At 40.1% G+C, this 13,306-nt stretch overlaps 1 protein-coding gene across 2 annotated transcripts in view; it reads right to left on the reverse strand.

The window, feature by feature from the left end:
- Positions 1–13,306, reverse strand: part of GUCY1A2 (guanylate cyclase 1 soluble subunit alpha 2) — a 153,042-nt gene that overhangs the window by 74,378 nt on the left and 65,358 nt on the right. For both annotated transcript variants that reach the window (XM_059466373.1, XM_059466374.1), the window contains exon 5: positions 2,347–2,832. In XM_059466373.1, coding sequence (XP_059322356.1) covers positions 2,347–2,832 — 486 coding nt within the window. The remainder of the gene's footprint in view (positions 1–2,346; positions 2,833–13,306) is intronic.

Here is a 13,306-nt window from a genome sequence, read left to right on the forward strand (position 1 = left end):
ATTGCTAAAACTGTCACCCAGGCTCATAGCACCGTGCCTCTCAATTACGGCAATGCTCTCCCTCAGCCTGGACAAATGCAATCTGTCATCATTGCTATCCATTCAAAATACTGCTGTGAAATTCATCTCCTGAGCCCATCATCTGTCTGTGTCATTCTCACCTGTGCCTCCATCCATTGGATAAGCTTTCCCTACCTCATCAGTTATAGCTACTTACTTTGATTTCCAAGAAATTTCAAAGTCTAACTCATCACCCTTCAGCTCTCTCCAAGCATTTTCAGTCTGTATCCAAAAGCTTATTATGCTTGCCCTCTATGTCTGATTAGTTAAATGTGAGGATCTTTGTTCTTTCTGTGCCATATTTCTCTATAAACATCCCTGGATGAACAGCATGAGACAAATGAAAATACTACGTTCATTGCAGCATTAGAAGCAGTGAGGTTCTGAACACAAAATTCTGTAACAGTAAAGCTGGGTAAATAATTTACAGCATGGAATTTATTTATCGTATTTTACTTAATTTTCTGTTTACAAAATGGTGCATTTGGTTTTCAGATGTGACCACCAAATAATCTTTGCAAATTATTCTTGCCATGCTGCTTAAAAACAAGCAAATTTAAAAATATATGTATTTAGGTCACATGATAAATTTCTGTAGCCTAGTTACACAAATATATCTTTGAGGTGGCCTGGGTACAAGTAGTGGTGATTAAGTATCTAAAATTGACTACCTGACAATAACTTATAAAATCATAATTGTTGTGGTGGTGATTATTCCTATGCATAAATATTCCTTCTTAGTGTTCTCAGAGGACTCAACCAACCTTCTCTGCAGTTAGATCATAGAGTTTTGCATACTTTATATCCTATTCCCATACAGCCGTAATTTTCAACAAAGGATATTCTGAATGCTTCAAAACAGCTGAAATGAATCACCTGGGAACACAGTGAGTGAGCACACAGCATGTGAAGCAGGGTCACCAGGTATCCTCCTGGCTCTGGGTTAGCATTTCCTCAAGTCCTCTTCCTGAAGCTGGGTCATAATCCAGTGCAGCAACATTAGATTAACACAAATTGAGATCACACTCACCATCTTTTCAAACAGCACCACCACAACAGTTTTCAAATTAGGGCTGGTACCTTCCACTGCATTCATGTCCCAAGATGGCCTTTGGCTTCTGAGCATTAGGAAAACAAACCCCTAAACCAGGAGCCCAAAACTTCTTTACAGTGTACTTGTTTACTTTGGTAAACTGCCCTACCAACCTTTAGCTATACCATTTTCAGTTTTATCTGTGGTACATGCTGTAGCTTTTCAGCCATGATTATTATTTGGATGGGTAGTAATTATTTTTCAATTCCTTTTAAAGTGCATTAAAGGCTAGAAATGAAAGGAGCAGGACATTTTTGAGACCTTTTTCTCTACAGCCTATCAACAAATACTATATTAAATAGTTTGAAAACTGTTAGTTTGCAAACCTCAGGCATGTAATAAAGTCAATATATAATTTTACAACCACATCTCTTTTCTCTTGTGCATTAACATATAAAAAGAGACTTGCTCTATTTCTTCTATCACAATATTAAAGGCATTCCATATACAAAACAGTCTGTAGGTTTCACAAGATAATTACACTGCTAATATCTTCAGTGCATTTATTACATTCTACCTCCCCCTTTTTTTCACTCAAATACATACTGGACACCAAATCCATTTAAGAGAAGTGTAGATGAGCTCTCTAAGAGTTCTCTAATGGGACCAGCATGTGTGACATTTCCTTTAGAGCATGGCACACCTGCACCATGTCCCATTCATTACGTTTACTATGCATAGACATCTGCTGTCCTCTTCCTGTTTTTCAGTGGAAGTTGAAACTCCTTATAATAACGTTTTTTAGTGAATGCTCTGCTCCTCATGGAAAATTTATTTCTTTCAAGGGAAAGATAAATGCCTAAGCCCTAAACCATTCAAGTCAAAGGTGAATGCCTCTGAGGAGCTGAAGCCTGGCTTAGGATTCATCACTGTGCACTTCTTCATTGTTAGAACGCTGTGGCTGATGTGTCATTTAAGGGAAACCAGGCTATAATACAGGAGATGTGTATTTCTACAAGAAAATGGGAATATGAGACCAATAATCCCATGGGAGTATCATGATGACCATTTCATATTCAAGCATTTGAGTTTCAATGGTCATATTTCAGATCTGGGTTTTTTTACATATGGAACAAAAATATTGCCTCCATATTTTTCTGAGGAAGGTCTGCAATTTATGAAAAAAGCAACTGATATTTTTTTTTTGCCTTCATTTCAGTTATGTTTTGCTAGGTTAGGACTTGAGCTGTTACCTTGTAGATGTCAAGGAATCCACACTGGTGGTCGAAGCGTGTGTAGAGCTCGTTGAGCATGCTGATGACCTGCATGGGCGTGCACTGGGCACAGATGGCAGTGAAGCCAACAATGTCCGAGAAGAGCATGGTCACATCATCAAACTTCCTGGCCTGAACCTGCTGCCCCTGCCACAACTGCTGAGCCACCTCTTCGGGGAAAATAGAAATAAGGAGATCTACTGTCTTCTTTTTCTCCTCTTCCAGGGCTTGGTGTGTACATTCTAGCGTTGCCTTCAGCTTATCCATTCGTTTTTTCAAGCCATCCTGTGCCTTTGCTTGCTCCCCAACCAGTATGACATCACGAGTAGCATCATGGATAGGTATGTCCGAAAGATGGAGGCCTCGGCCCATCAGCTCATCCAGCTTGTCCACACAGGGGGAACCCAGAAACAATATAGAGTTTGATTCTGGCACATGAATCATTTGTCCTTTAATTTCCATCACCTGTAAAACAAAAAGAAAGAGTTTAGACAAGGGGGAAAATCAACTAAATAGATGTGGATCCTCATTCTACTTCCTCTGTCTTTTCAGCTAAAACAATTAACTGTAGCCTTTTATACAGAAGCCTTTTGCACTCACCTACTCAAGTAATGAGACTCACAGTCTGCTCACCAAATTGAGTCAGAAAACAAACTAAATTGACACAAAAGTATTCCCAAATCAGATGTTGGATTTTGTTTGTACCCAATTAAATAAGAAAGCAATAATATGTATTCTCAGAGTGCTGTCTAAATAATGCTCCTGGATGTACCTGGACTTACAAGCAAATTTCTGAGTTGTTCTTTCTCTGTTACTTAGCTATAAATTAGAAAAAGCAAAAAAGGGAAGAGAAATTGCAACTATCTGAAAGCAGGTTAGTGAAATGAAGTGCCTTCTGTTCTTTTTCAGCACAATATCTAATACAAGTCAATTGTGGCCATTTTATGGAGGAATCAAATAAAAATAGATGTGAAAAACAGCTCTGTAAAATAACAAATGGCATGGAAATATCATACTAGTCCTCCTGTTTCCTGCTTTCCTTCTCATACATGCAGACTAAGTTAGAATCTACAAATTTCTTGGTAACAGAGCTTCATCCAATTTCTATTTGTGGAATAGCAGAAGGTACAGTAGGGAAGGAGCATCAGGCTATAAACAACTGGTTTATAGCTTTTGCATTAGCCTGTTAGATGTCTAGATGTTTTGAGCACTGTCCAAGGGTGGATATCACTGAGGCCGTGGATTGTCACCTCTTGCTCCATGATGGCAGTCAAGCACAGAACTGCCAGACTGAAATGGACACTGAAAACTAAATTAAATCAGACAAACTGCATCTCTTTGTAAACACAGCTTGCCATAGCCTCCATCATGAAAAACAACTCCATTAATGTTTCCCTTCCAGGACTGCACAAAGACCAGGGCAATAATGTGCAAGGTGATCTAGAAATACCCACAGACCTTACCCTGAGGATCTCACAATCAATACAGGCACAACACACAAACCTTGTTCACCTAAGCAGTGTTAGGCACCATAATGCCTTGTATCTGTGTTTTCTATTCCACATAATATCTTAAAATGAAAAGGCCTCCTCCAGTGACCATTTCTTTCATCATGTAGCCATTTGCTTGCTGTCACATTATTCACTTATCATTTAATCCTCCTTCCATCCATAATCCTACCAAGCAAAATAGAAAAACCTCCATCAGGGAATCCAGAGGTGTCTGTAATAATGATGCGATTTAAGTGTCCAGTGGTCTGAAAGCTCCTGCTGAGGTGACAGGTAATCCTACATGGTACTTCCATGTCTGGGGGAGATTTAAGGAAGCACCTCTTTCTATCAGTTGTTTTTACATAATATTTTTATACATAATGCTGTCATTGTAAACTCTATGGCAACATGAGAACTGAGCCTATCCTGTCCCTATTGCCCTCTGCCTTCTCTGCTAGCAACCTAACATTCAGCTCCTGATGTCAGCCAGGGAACTCAGCAAGTGAAAATAGTAAATGCAAGTCATTAAAATTGTCAAATTTTCTAATTTATTTTCCTGCACACCTACTAATATTTACATTCCTAAGCCTTGCTTCCTCAGCTTCACTCTGGGACATTCATCTCAGTGAGAAAGACAGTCAGCAAACTGCATGAGCTGATTTAATGCTCCATGGCTAAGTGCTCTTTTTCTACTTTTGAAACATGGCTCCCTGGGAAATAGGATGCTTTCTGCATGCATGCAGCCTCATGCTTCCAAAAGGGCACATGCAAAATTGTTTTAACTCCGAAGTACAAGTTGCCAAATATGAAATACATGGTACAGCATTTCTAAATTCTCTTCCTATTTTGTTCCCCTGCGCCGGAGAGTTTTCTGTTTGTTGATTTTCACTCTTGTGCAAAATAAAAGTATCTCATATTGCCTCTTCCATCACTTCCTCACTTGCCTCTTCCATCTCCAGGTGAAAACAGGGTGTTTTCAGCTCAGGAGGATAGAGAGAGTGTGACCACAGATCCTGGCTGAGCCAGCCTAGCCTGGGCTTGAGCTGCATGTCAGCAAGGCAAGGCACCTGGCTTGGAGGTGTGTTTCTCCTGTTAACCTGCTGCGAGACTAGAAGAAAATCAATGCATCCCCCTGTGCTCCCACTTCGCCTCTGTCAATTTGAGGTGTTAAACTCTTTGATGTGATCACTGTCTGTGTTAATATATTGTGCCAGCTTTCCCCGGGTGGACTTTTCTCAGGAAACACTGACTGTGTAAATAATGTACAAAATAGGCACTCTGGAGTCCTCTGCTCTGCTTCTGGGTAACCTCAGGCAGATTATCAATCCTGACTTCTTATGTGGCCTTTCAGCACAGCAGGAACAATGCTATTGACCACCCTGTAAGACACTTGGAGACTTATGTGTGAAAAGCAATAAAAGACACACCATCCTGTAAAATGCCTAATTACTAGTAAACAAGTGAGCTGCCCTCTGCTTCAACAAGGTTGTTTCCAGAGCATTCTGAGAAATTTCTGCAAAGATATTCTCAGTACAAAACTGATTAGCTTCCTAAAACTGCCAAAGGTTCCGTGATATTTCAGCTTTATCCCCCAAATTATCACGTGTTCCGTTTAACAGGAATCGTTGATGTTTCCTATCATTTCTTTCATGTTACATTAGTGACTTTGTCGTCCTGCTCTCTCTTGATGACTGATGAATGTTTTAGAAAATGGCCTGCCAGTCTCTTCAAGTTGCCAAATCAGGGAACAGGACAGCAGAAAAAAACCTGCTCCAGATTTCCTGGGGCAAAACACTAAGGTCTTGTAAAGAACAACAGTAGAGAAGAGTTAAGACTGCATCACTCTTATCAGCTTTTGCAAAGCCCTTTTCTTCCCAAAGAAGTTTCAGAGATGAAACAGACATTTTCTAGCAGACTTCAGTCTGCAACTGTGATCCAGCAGGACCTCCATCTATTTTCTTTGATTTTTCTGTGCTTCTTATATTCTTCTTTTTTATCTAAAAACATAGCTGATGTTACACGGTATCAAGTTCGCCTGAAGCTTGCCAAAGTAAGTCACACTTCTGGGCACCTCCCCAAAGCTGGACAACTTTACACCTGGACCATAAGCCTACAGGCAAGCAGGATGGCATCATCCATCTTCCTTGTAAGCAGGGAAAGATAGAAACATTTCTGTCATCAGTTTTATTTCATTACTGCTACATTTCGTTGCCTTCCTGTCTCTTTAATTATATTCTCACTGAATAAAATGAGACTAATTCTACCATTTTCAGAGGACATTCCACTGATTTACAGTGGTGCAAGAGAACATTTTGAAAAGAGCAATTATATATATCATATTTTACAGTCTTATGTTGCAGTGAAATGACAGCGCAGCCTAAGTAGCTCTGGGATGAAAAACAAAAACCCTGTCACTGAAAGAAAGGGAGCAAATGGTTCCTGATTCCAGGGAACTCTTTCAGTGTCTCTCCCCAAAGACCCAGCTCAGAAACACCGACAGATTCTAAAGGTGCTTTTTGGGAACATGGAGAGTCTCCCACTGAGCAGCGCATCACCAGCTCCTTCATTAGGTACACAGTATCCAACCTTCTGCACAACCTCTGCATACTCTGGATGCAAGCCACCCCAGGAACAAAAAACTTATGAATCAAATGCCAAATCTACTGCCTAATTTTTAAGGAAAAGCACAGGGAAAAGTTTCATGGGTTGCACTGAGGGATGACACTACTTCATACAAAGATGTGTGTTTCAGAATAGTGATTGAGAGAAGGTGTACACATCTCCTCAAAAAGATTAAGGAAATACAGGATGGTATCCCTGAGAAATAACTGGGGGATTAAAAAGGACTTGCCTTCTAATTGGCCAGACCTTTTCTGCAGCCTCTGCAATCCACAAATTTCAATGGAGCTGCTCCTTTGAGTTTGGTCAGTGCATAAACCCTCCCAAACTGTGATTACAGTCTTCTTTTTTTTTTAGTTTTATCAATTGGGATTAGGTTAGAAACTTACAGTGCTAGGCCACACTTTCATACACAGCTGCACATCCATGTTTGATTTTATACAATGGACAAGTTCAGTAAGAGAAAACAAAGCTGCTTCTTTATCAGGCTCATAGTTATTTAGAGGATGGAAAGACTGGGGCAAAATCAGCTTGAACCTGAACACCATCACCATCATAATTTCCAGGTACAAAGAGTTTAGGGTGACTTCCAGAAAGGAGGTCCAGCTGCCAACCTAAATTTTAAAACAACTGGACTTCTCTGAATGTCCTATAGGATACATAGCAGTGCCTCAGGAACATTTACAGCAAGGTATTTCATAACATCTGAGGAGTTAGAGGCTTAGCGGATTTTGTGAACACTGGACAAAACGGTACAGTTACAACAGTACACTTGCAGAAAGAAATGCAATGACTTTCTTGCTATGTTTCCATGACAGATCTAGAAGGGCTGAAAGTATGACACACAACATTGGAATTAAAAAAAAATGTCTTAAATAGGAAAAATGGGCTAAAGCTGGAATTCAAAATAAGGGCAATAAATATATTTAGATAGAAATAAATGCAAAAAGTACAGGCAGGCTAACTGTTCCTGAGAAGATGGCCCAGAGTGCACAGAGTGGAACAAATGAATGTAAGCCAACACGGCATGCTGTCATGTAGAAATAAAACACTATACAGGACTACGTAAACAAAAAATACAGTTTGCAAAACACCAGAAGTTATCCTTATACTGTGACCACCAATTTTCAGACCCCAGAAGGGCAAATCTGTCCCTTTTAAAGTATAACAAAAAGGTGGATCAATTGGAGAATCTGGTGAAAAGCAATGAAGGCAATGGAAGGTCTAAAAAATATGACCTACAAAAAAAATTTGAAAACATTTGATGATTTGCCCCAAAGATGAAAAATCTGAGTGTGGGCATATGAAAAAAACACTTTGTGCCAATGTAAAGAGGTCAAACACAAATCCTGTGGCAAAAGCTTTTAAGGAAAGTCCCTGGTGGACAGCAAATTGAACACGGTCCATCAAAGACTAGAAGTACTCTGGGCTCTGGAAGGAGGAATGTTGTAGCTGGTGGAGGGAAGTGATCCTTCCCTTCTGCTCAGAACTGGTGAGGCCACACCTGGAGTCCTGTGTCCAGTTCTGGGATCCACAGTACAGGAGACACATGGACATGCTGGACAGTGTCCAGAAAAGGTCAACAAAGATGATAGGAACCTGGGACATTCTTCCCTATGAAGAAAGGCTGAGAGAGCTGGGACTGTTTAACCTGGAGGTGAGAAGGCTCAGGATGATCTTATCCATGTACATAAGTACTCGAAGGGATCAGGGATGACAGAGCAAGATCTTTCCAGTGGTGCCCAGGACCAGAGGCCATAGACGTAAACTAGCCAAAGGAGGCTCCCTCTGAACAGCAGAGAACACTTGTTTTATACACCAAGTAGTGCTACAGGTTGGCTGCAGAGATTGTGCAGTTTCCATCCTTGAAGATATTCAAAAGCCACATGGATGTGGTCCTGGGAAACTGACTCTAGGTGGCTCTGCTTGAGCAACTTGAGCAAGTTGAATCAGATGACCTCCACTGGTTCCTTCCAACCTCAGTCTATAAAATGAACAAAAACTAAAAAGCTCAAATTGGAAAAAAATAGTTTAATGTGGGATGTTCTTGTATTCATAGGGAGAGTGAGAAAGGAAACATCATTGGTGAGGAGCTGGATTATGGTGAGAAGTTGGATTGTGCATTTGATTTGTGAGACCTGTCAAAGGTGATCAATCTGTCTGGAAAGCAGAGGAATTAACCAGTGACTTAACAGAAATTTAGGTGGAAACAGGAAGGGGAGACATCGTAGGGTATCATTTTGTATTCAAACAAAAACTACACAAGTTAGTTCTGGGATAATTAACGTAGTGTCAGTGTGGAATTCATTGCTTCAGTCAGTTTATGACTCTTTCTACAGGCAACAACAGAAACAGGTGCTTCTGGAATAAAAGTTGCATGATCTATGTGACACATCTAAGTCATGGTCAAATGAGTCATGCCCCATGTGTAGACATACTTACATTTCTCTGCTGTGAAGGGAGCACAAGGCTTGGACATACATGCCTGTACTGGTTAAGTCTACCTCCTATCAGAATAAACTTAATTCATAGGAGTGAATGTACTGCTGTGCACTGAAAGGTACCTAAATGCCAATATGTTAAGCACATTAAGGGAAATATGAGTTCTCAATTGTTCTAACTAATTTCTATTTTAAATGCTCCAAAACTCAATTCAACGAAATGAAGTCTTGGTAAGCCTGTAAATTTAGTGCTGCTCTGTGGCTGGCTGACCACCAAATAGGCAAAGCATGACTTTGACCCTTAAGACAGAAAAATAAACAGCTATTAAAACCTCTCCAATACTCCTGCTCTGCTTGTAGAGTGGGGTAAGTCAGAGCCACAGCAAGCAGAACTAGCTGTGGAGAAAGATTCATAAAAATAAGAAAAAAAATCTTATTCTAATGAAACCCTGATTTGCTATTTTTTCTGTAGACAAAAATAACAAAATATCATCTTCCATTACACCCATGTTTTATTTAAAAAGAGAAATACATATCATCTCCACAGAAATGAAAAATAACTTTTCAGTCGATGCCTGATACAATTGAATAAACTAGATAAGGTTTGCTCAGCACAACTCAGGATGTGCTTGGCTTCTTGTGAAATTGCAACTCTCAGCATTTGCTTACAAGTTTTTATTTCCAGCTCACTGCATTGTCAAAAGAATATTATTCCACACAGCAGCAAAGTGACTGTAAAAAATTTCTCACTATTTATAGCAAACCCTGGAGTGTTTCATAACATGCAACAGCCTTCAGAGCAAAGGGACCAAATGTAAGATTTTCTGTATGTCATAGATACCTCATAAACCCAGACTGGCAGCAAAATATTGTACCTTTAAGAAATCCAAAATTTTGGTGGGAGTACATTCATTTTCTATAATGTAAAAGAGAGAGAAAGTGATAATGAAAGAAACATTGATATCTTTCAGTTGTTAACTTGGACTTCTAAAATAACTTCTTGGTATGAGAAGAGCAAGTGTGGCAGATTAAAAGCAAACAAGTTAGGGTTACATAGGATCTGCTCCACAAGAAGCATAGGTATGCATGACATATCAAAAGCATGGAGCCACCTGCAAGGACATGTGAAATGGGGAAAGGAGAAGAGGTAAATGAGATGACTCTATCCTTAACACATTAGTCTGCCAAACCAACTGTTGAGAAACAAAAGGCAACAGTGGATTCCACTTGAAACAGGTCAAGACGATTTACAGTTTATTTTTTCCTGCTTCAAGACACAGAAATTGCTTTTAAGAAGGTACTCCTGCTACATGGATAAGTGCAAGATAAATCTAGCCCTGTGGAATAAAAACAATGGGAAAATAATTTCTTCAAAGGAACATCTATCTACACAAGACAGCAAAGAGTCAGAATTCACCTCTATGTGCTCCTTGATCAGCTTCCCTTACAGATGCTCTCAAGCAGAGGAGTGGGTGAACTCAACAGGGCAGACAGGCAGAATATGGCATGGGCAACACCACAAGAAGAAATTCACCAGTGTTCCCAAGAGAATTTCAAAATCCCTTTGAATATCAACCCACCGAGAACAGACTGAATGTTTTTTCCATGAACAAATAACTTCATATACTTAAACACAACCTGTGTGAGTCCCAAAGGCCCCATTGGCCTGTCAATCCCTGTCCAGCTTCCAGGACACCCTGGCCCCGCCCAGGGCCCTGCACCCCACACCAGCCCCCTGGGCTGTCAGTCCTGCCTTAGCCATGCTCTCACAGCCCTGCCCTGCCCTCCCTGGCCATGGGCCCATCCAAGGGCCCGAGTTCCAGCCCAATATCAGTCTTTCCCCATCCCCAACCCCAGGGAGGTCCCAGTGCTGGTGCTGGGCTGCCCTCACATTCCCAGTCTGGGTGCCTGGGACATGTCTTGGCTGCCAGGTGCTGCCCCTCCAGCTTGCAGACTCCCACAGCTCCTGGCACACTGACTACCCTGAGAGCATCCAGAAAACATTTTACCTGAAACACCTATCAACCAATTAGCATCTGGACAATGGTCTTGGCCATACGGTTTAGTTTTAGGTAGTCCTGTGAGAAGCAGGGAGTAGGACTTGAGGAACCTTATGGGTCCCTTTCAACTCAAGATATTCTATGATTTTGTGGTTTTCATTTTACTGCAAAATCTATTTCATTCCCTAAGATTGTTTTCAGGTTGCACACACCTTGATTAGCATGCTAGAGTTTTACATTTCAACAATACATGTCTCTCTATTAAAAGCCAGGATACTCTGTGCAGATATTCAGCTGCCCATCTTACTCCAACAACTCAAAGCTAAAAATATGCAGTATCAGTGTTTAAAAAGTCTGCTTTGGTCAGGAGCAGAGGAGTGGAAACAATTTTCAGAGACACACTCATTTGTTTAGAATTACAGAATCCTAGAATAGCTTAGGCCGGAAGGGACAGTAAAGATCATCAAGTTCCAACCCCCCACCGCCACCACAGGCAGGGACATCTTCCTCTAGACCATCTTATTCAGGGCCCCTTCCAGCCTGGCCTTGGGGAATTCCAGGGCCAGGGCATCCACAGCCACTCTGGGCAACAAGCTCAAGATCTGTGAACTATGAAAGTGGTGGTAGCAATAACATGCTCCAAGCCACACACTTGCATTAATTTCCTATTTCAACCAAAGCAAAATGCACTTTGTACTTATGATCCCACCACAGTTTAATTACAACAGATCAATCAAAGTAGAAGGGAAATTTTCCATATTTAATATTCTCTATGAAAGATATCAATTTCCAATTAATTTTTGTTAAACACCTGGTTAAAAAAAAATGTTACATACATTTACATAATCAAATCTCTAATTATCTCATGCCTGGGAAAACCTTTATAACTGACAAATACTATGTGTCAGCTTGTTAAAGACAGATATTTTTTATTTATTTCTATCAATGTCAACCAAGCAAAATTATGGAGGAATGTGTCAGTACACTGAAGGGAGTGTGGATGTTGCCATTTTCCACAGTGTTGTTACTTTCTGAATTAGTTCTTACTGTCTTTGGCCCAAGATTTGTGCGGGTGGATGAATCAGTCTTTCACCTAATCCTTCCCCTAGGACTCTTCACCTCCTGTCAAGGGCTTCTCCTCTGAACGAGATCTGTCCCAGCTGCCTGAGATGTCCTACTAGCAGGAAGTACTCTTACTTATGTGATATTTCTTAGTAAGTGCTTTTCTCTCTCAGATTCAGGTTCACTTGTTTCTTTGTGGAAATGGTTCTTCGCAAAAAGCAGTGAAATGGTTAAACAAGTGCATATGTTTATTCATAAAAACAGTGGGCAAGGAGCAGCAGAAGCAGCATTCCCCTTTGATCTGTGAGAACAGATATATATAGCAACCATTAGGAGATATCACATTTCACCACCAACCTAGGTATTTTAAAATTCCTCTGATTAAAAGATCTCTCAGCCCATGCACTAGCTAGCCTGCAGAATTTTTCAACTTCAGGACTTTCAGAATCTGACTCTTTCCCGAATTCATCTTAAGTATATAAATCTGCTCGAAATTCCTGCCAGCACCACACCAAGGAAGCTGATGAGAATTGGAGTCCTCTGTTGGTATTTTTACTTTGCTTTGATTTTTATTAACCCATATATCAAGTACTTTTGCAGCTTTGACAAAAGGCTTTATCATTAGAATTTGATATTGGGATTAATCAATTCTGCTCTCCTGGCGCAGTATAAATTTTCAGAACATGAGGAGAAGAAATTTCTTCTTTTCCCAGTCCAATAATTCTTAAGTTAGTTATAATAAGAAAAACCCATTCTACCTCTCACTGAAGTCACTGTAAATATATCAAGCTGATTTTAGTGAGAACTGTACCAGGCCTTTAAAATTATACTTTCTCTGTATTTCTTAAAAAGGTTGAATTTCTTTTAGAGTGTTCAACATAATCCACCTATCATTAAGAGACCTTTCATCCATAACCTGCTGTAAGTAACATATTTGAGAGGTACCAGTAAAAGACAGTCTCCTTTTGGAGTCTCTTACACGCTGCATTAATGAATTTGGGAAAAATGCATTGGCCTGGTTTAGTAGCCTCAGGTTAGGGGTGTCATTTTCCACAAAGCACTTATTTTACAACACATCAAGAAATGAAAAGCAAATGAAAACATTAAAATGCCTTTAACTATAAATAGGACATAGTGTGAGAAGGAACAGTCAGATGTAATGAATATTCACATTTCTGTGCACATTAAAATATCTGTTTAGCTTAAATTTTCTTCACTACTTCTAACTGACTTTTCCTTGATATGGTAGTAAAGAAAGCGAAAAAAAAATGTTGAAGGTGATATTTTGAAACCAAAGCACGGTCATTCTCTATTGCCTTGACTTTTC

This window comes from Ammospiza nelsoni, chromosome 2 (genome assembly GCF_027579445.1).
Source record: "Ammospiza nelsoni isolate bAmmNel1 chromosome 2, bAmmNel1.pri, whole genome shotgun sequence".
Classification (NCBI taxonomy): domain Eukaryota; kingdom Metazoa; phylum Chordata; class Aves; order Passeriformes; family Passerellidae; genus Ammospiza; species Ammospiza nelsoni.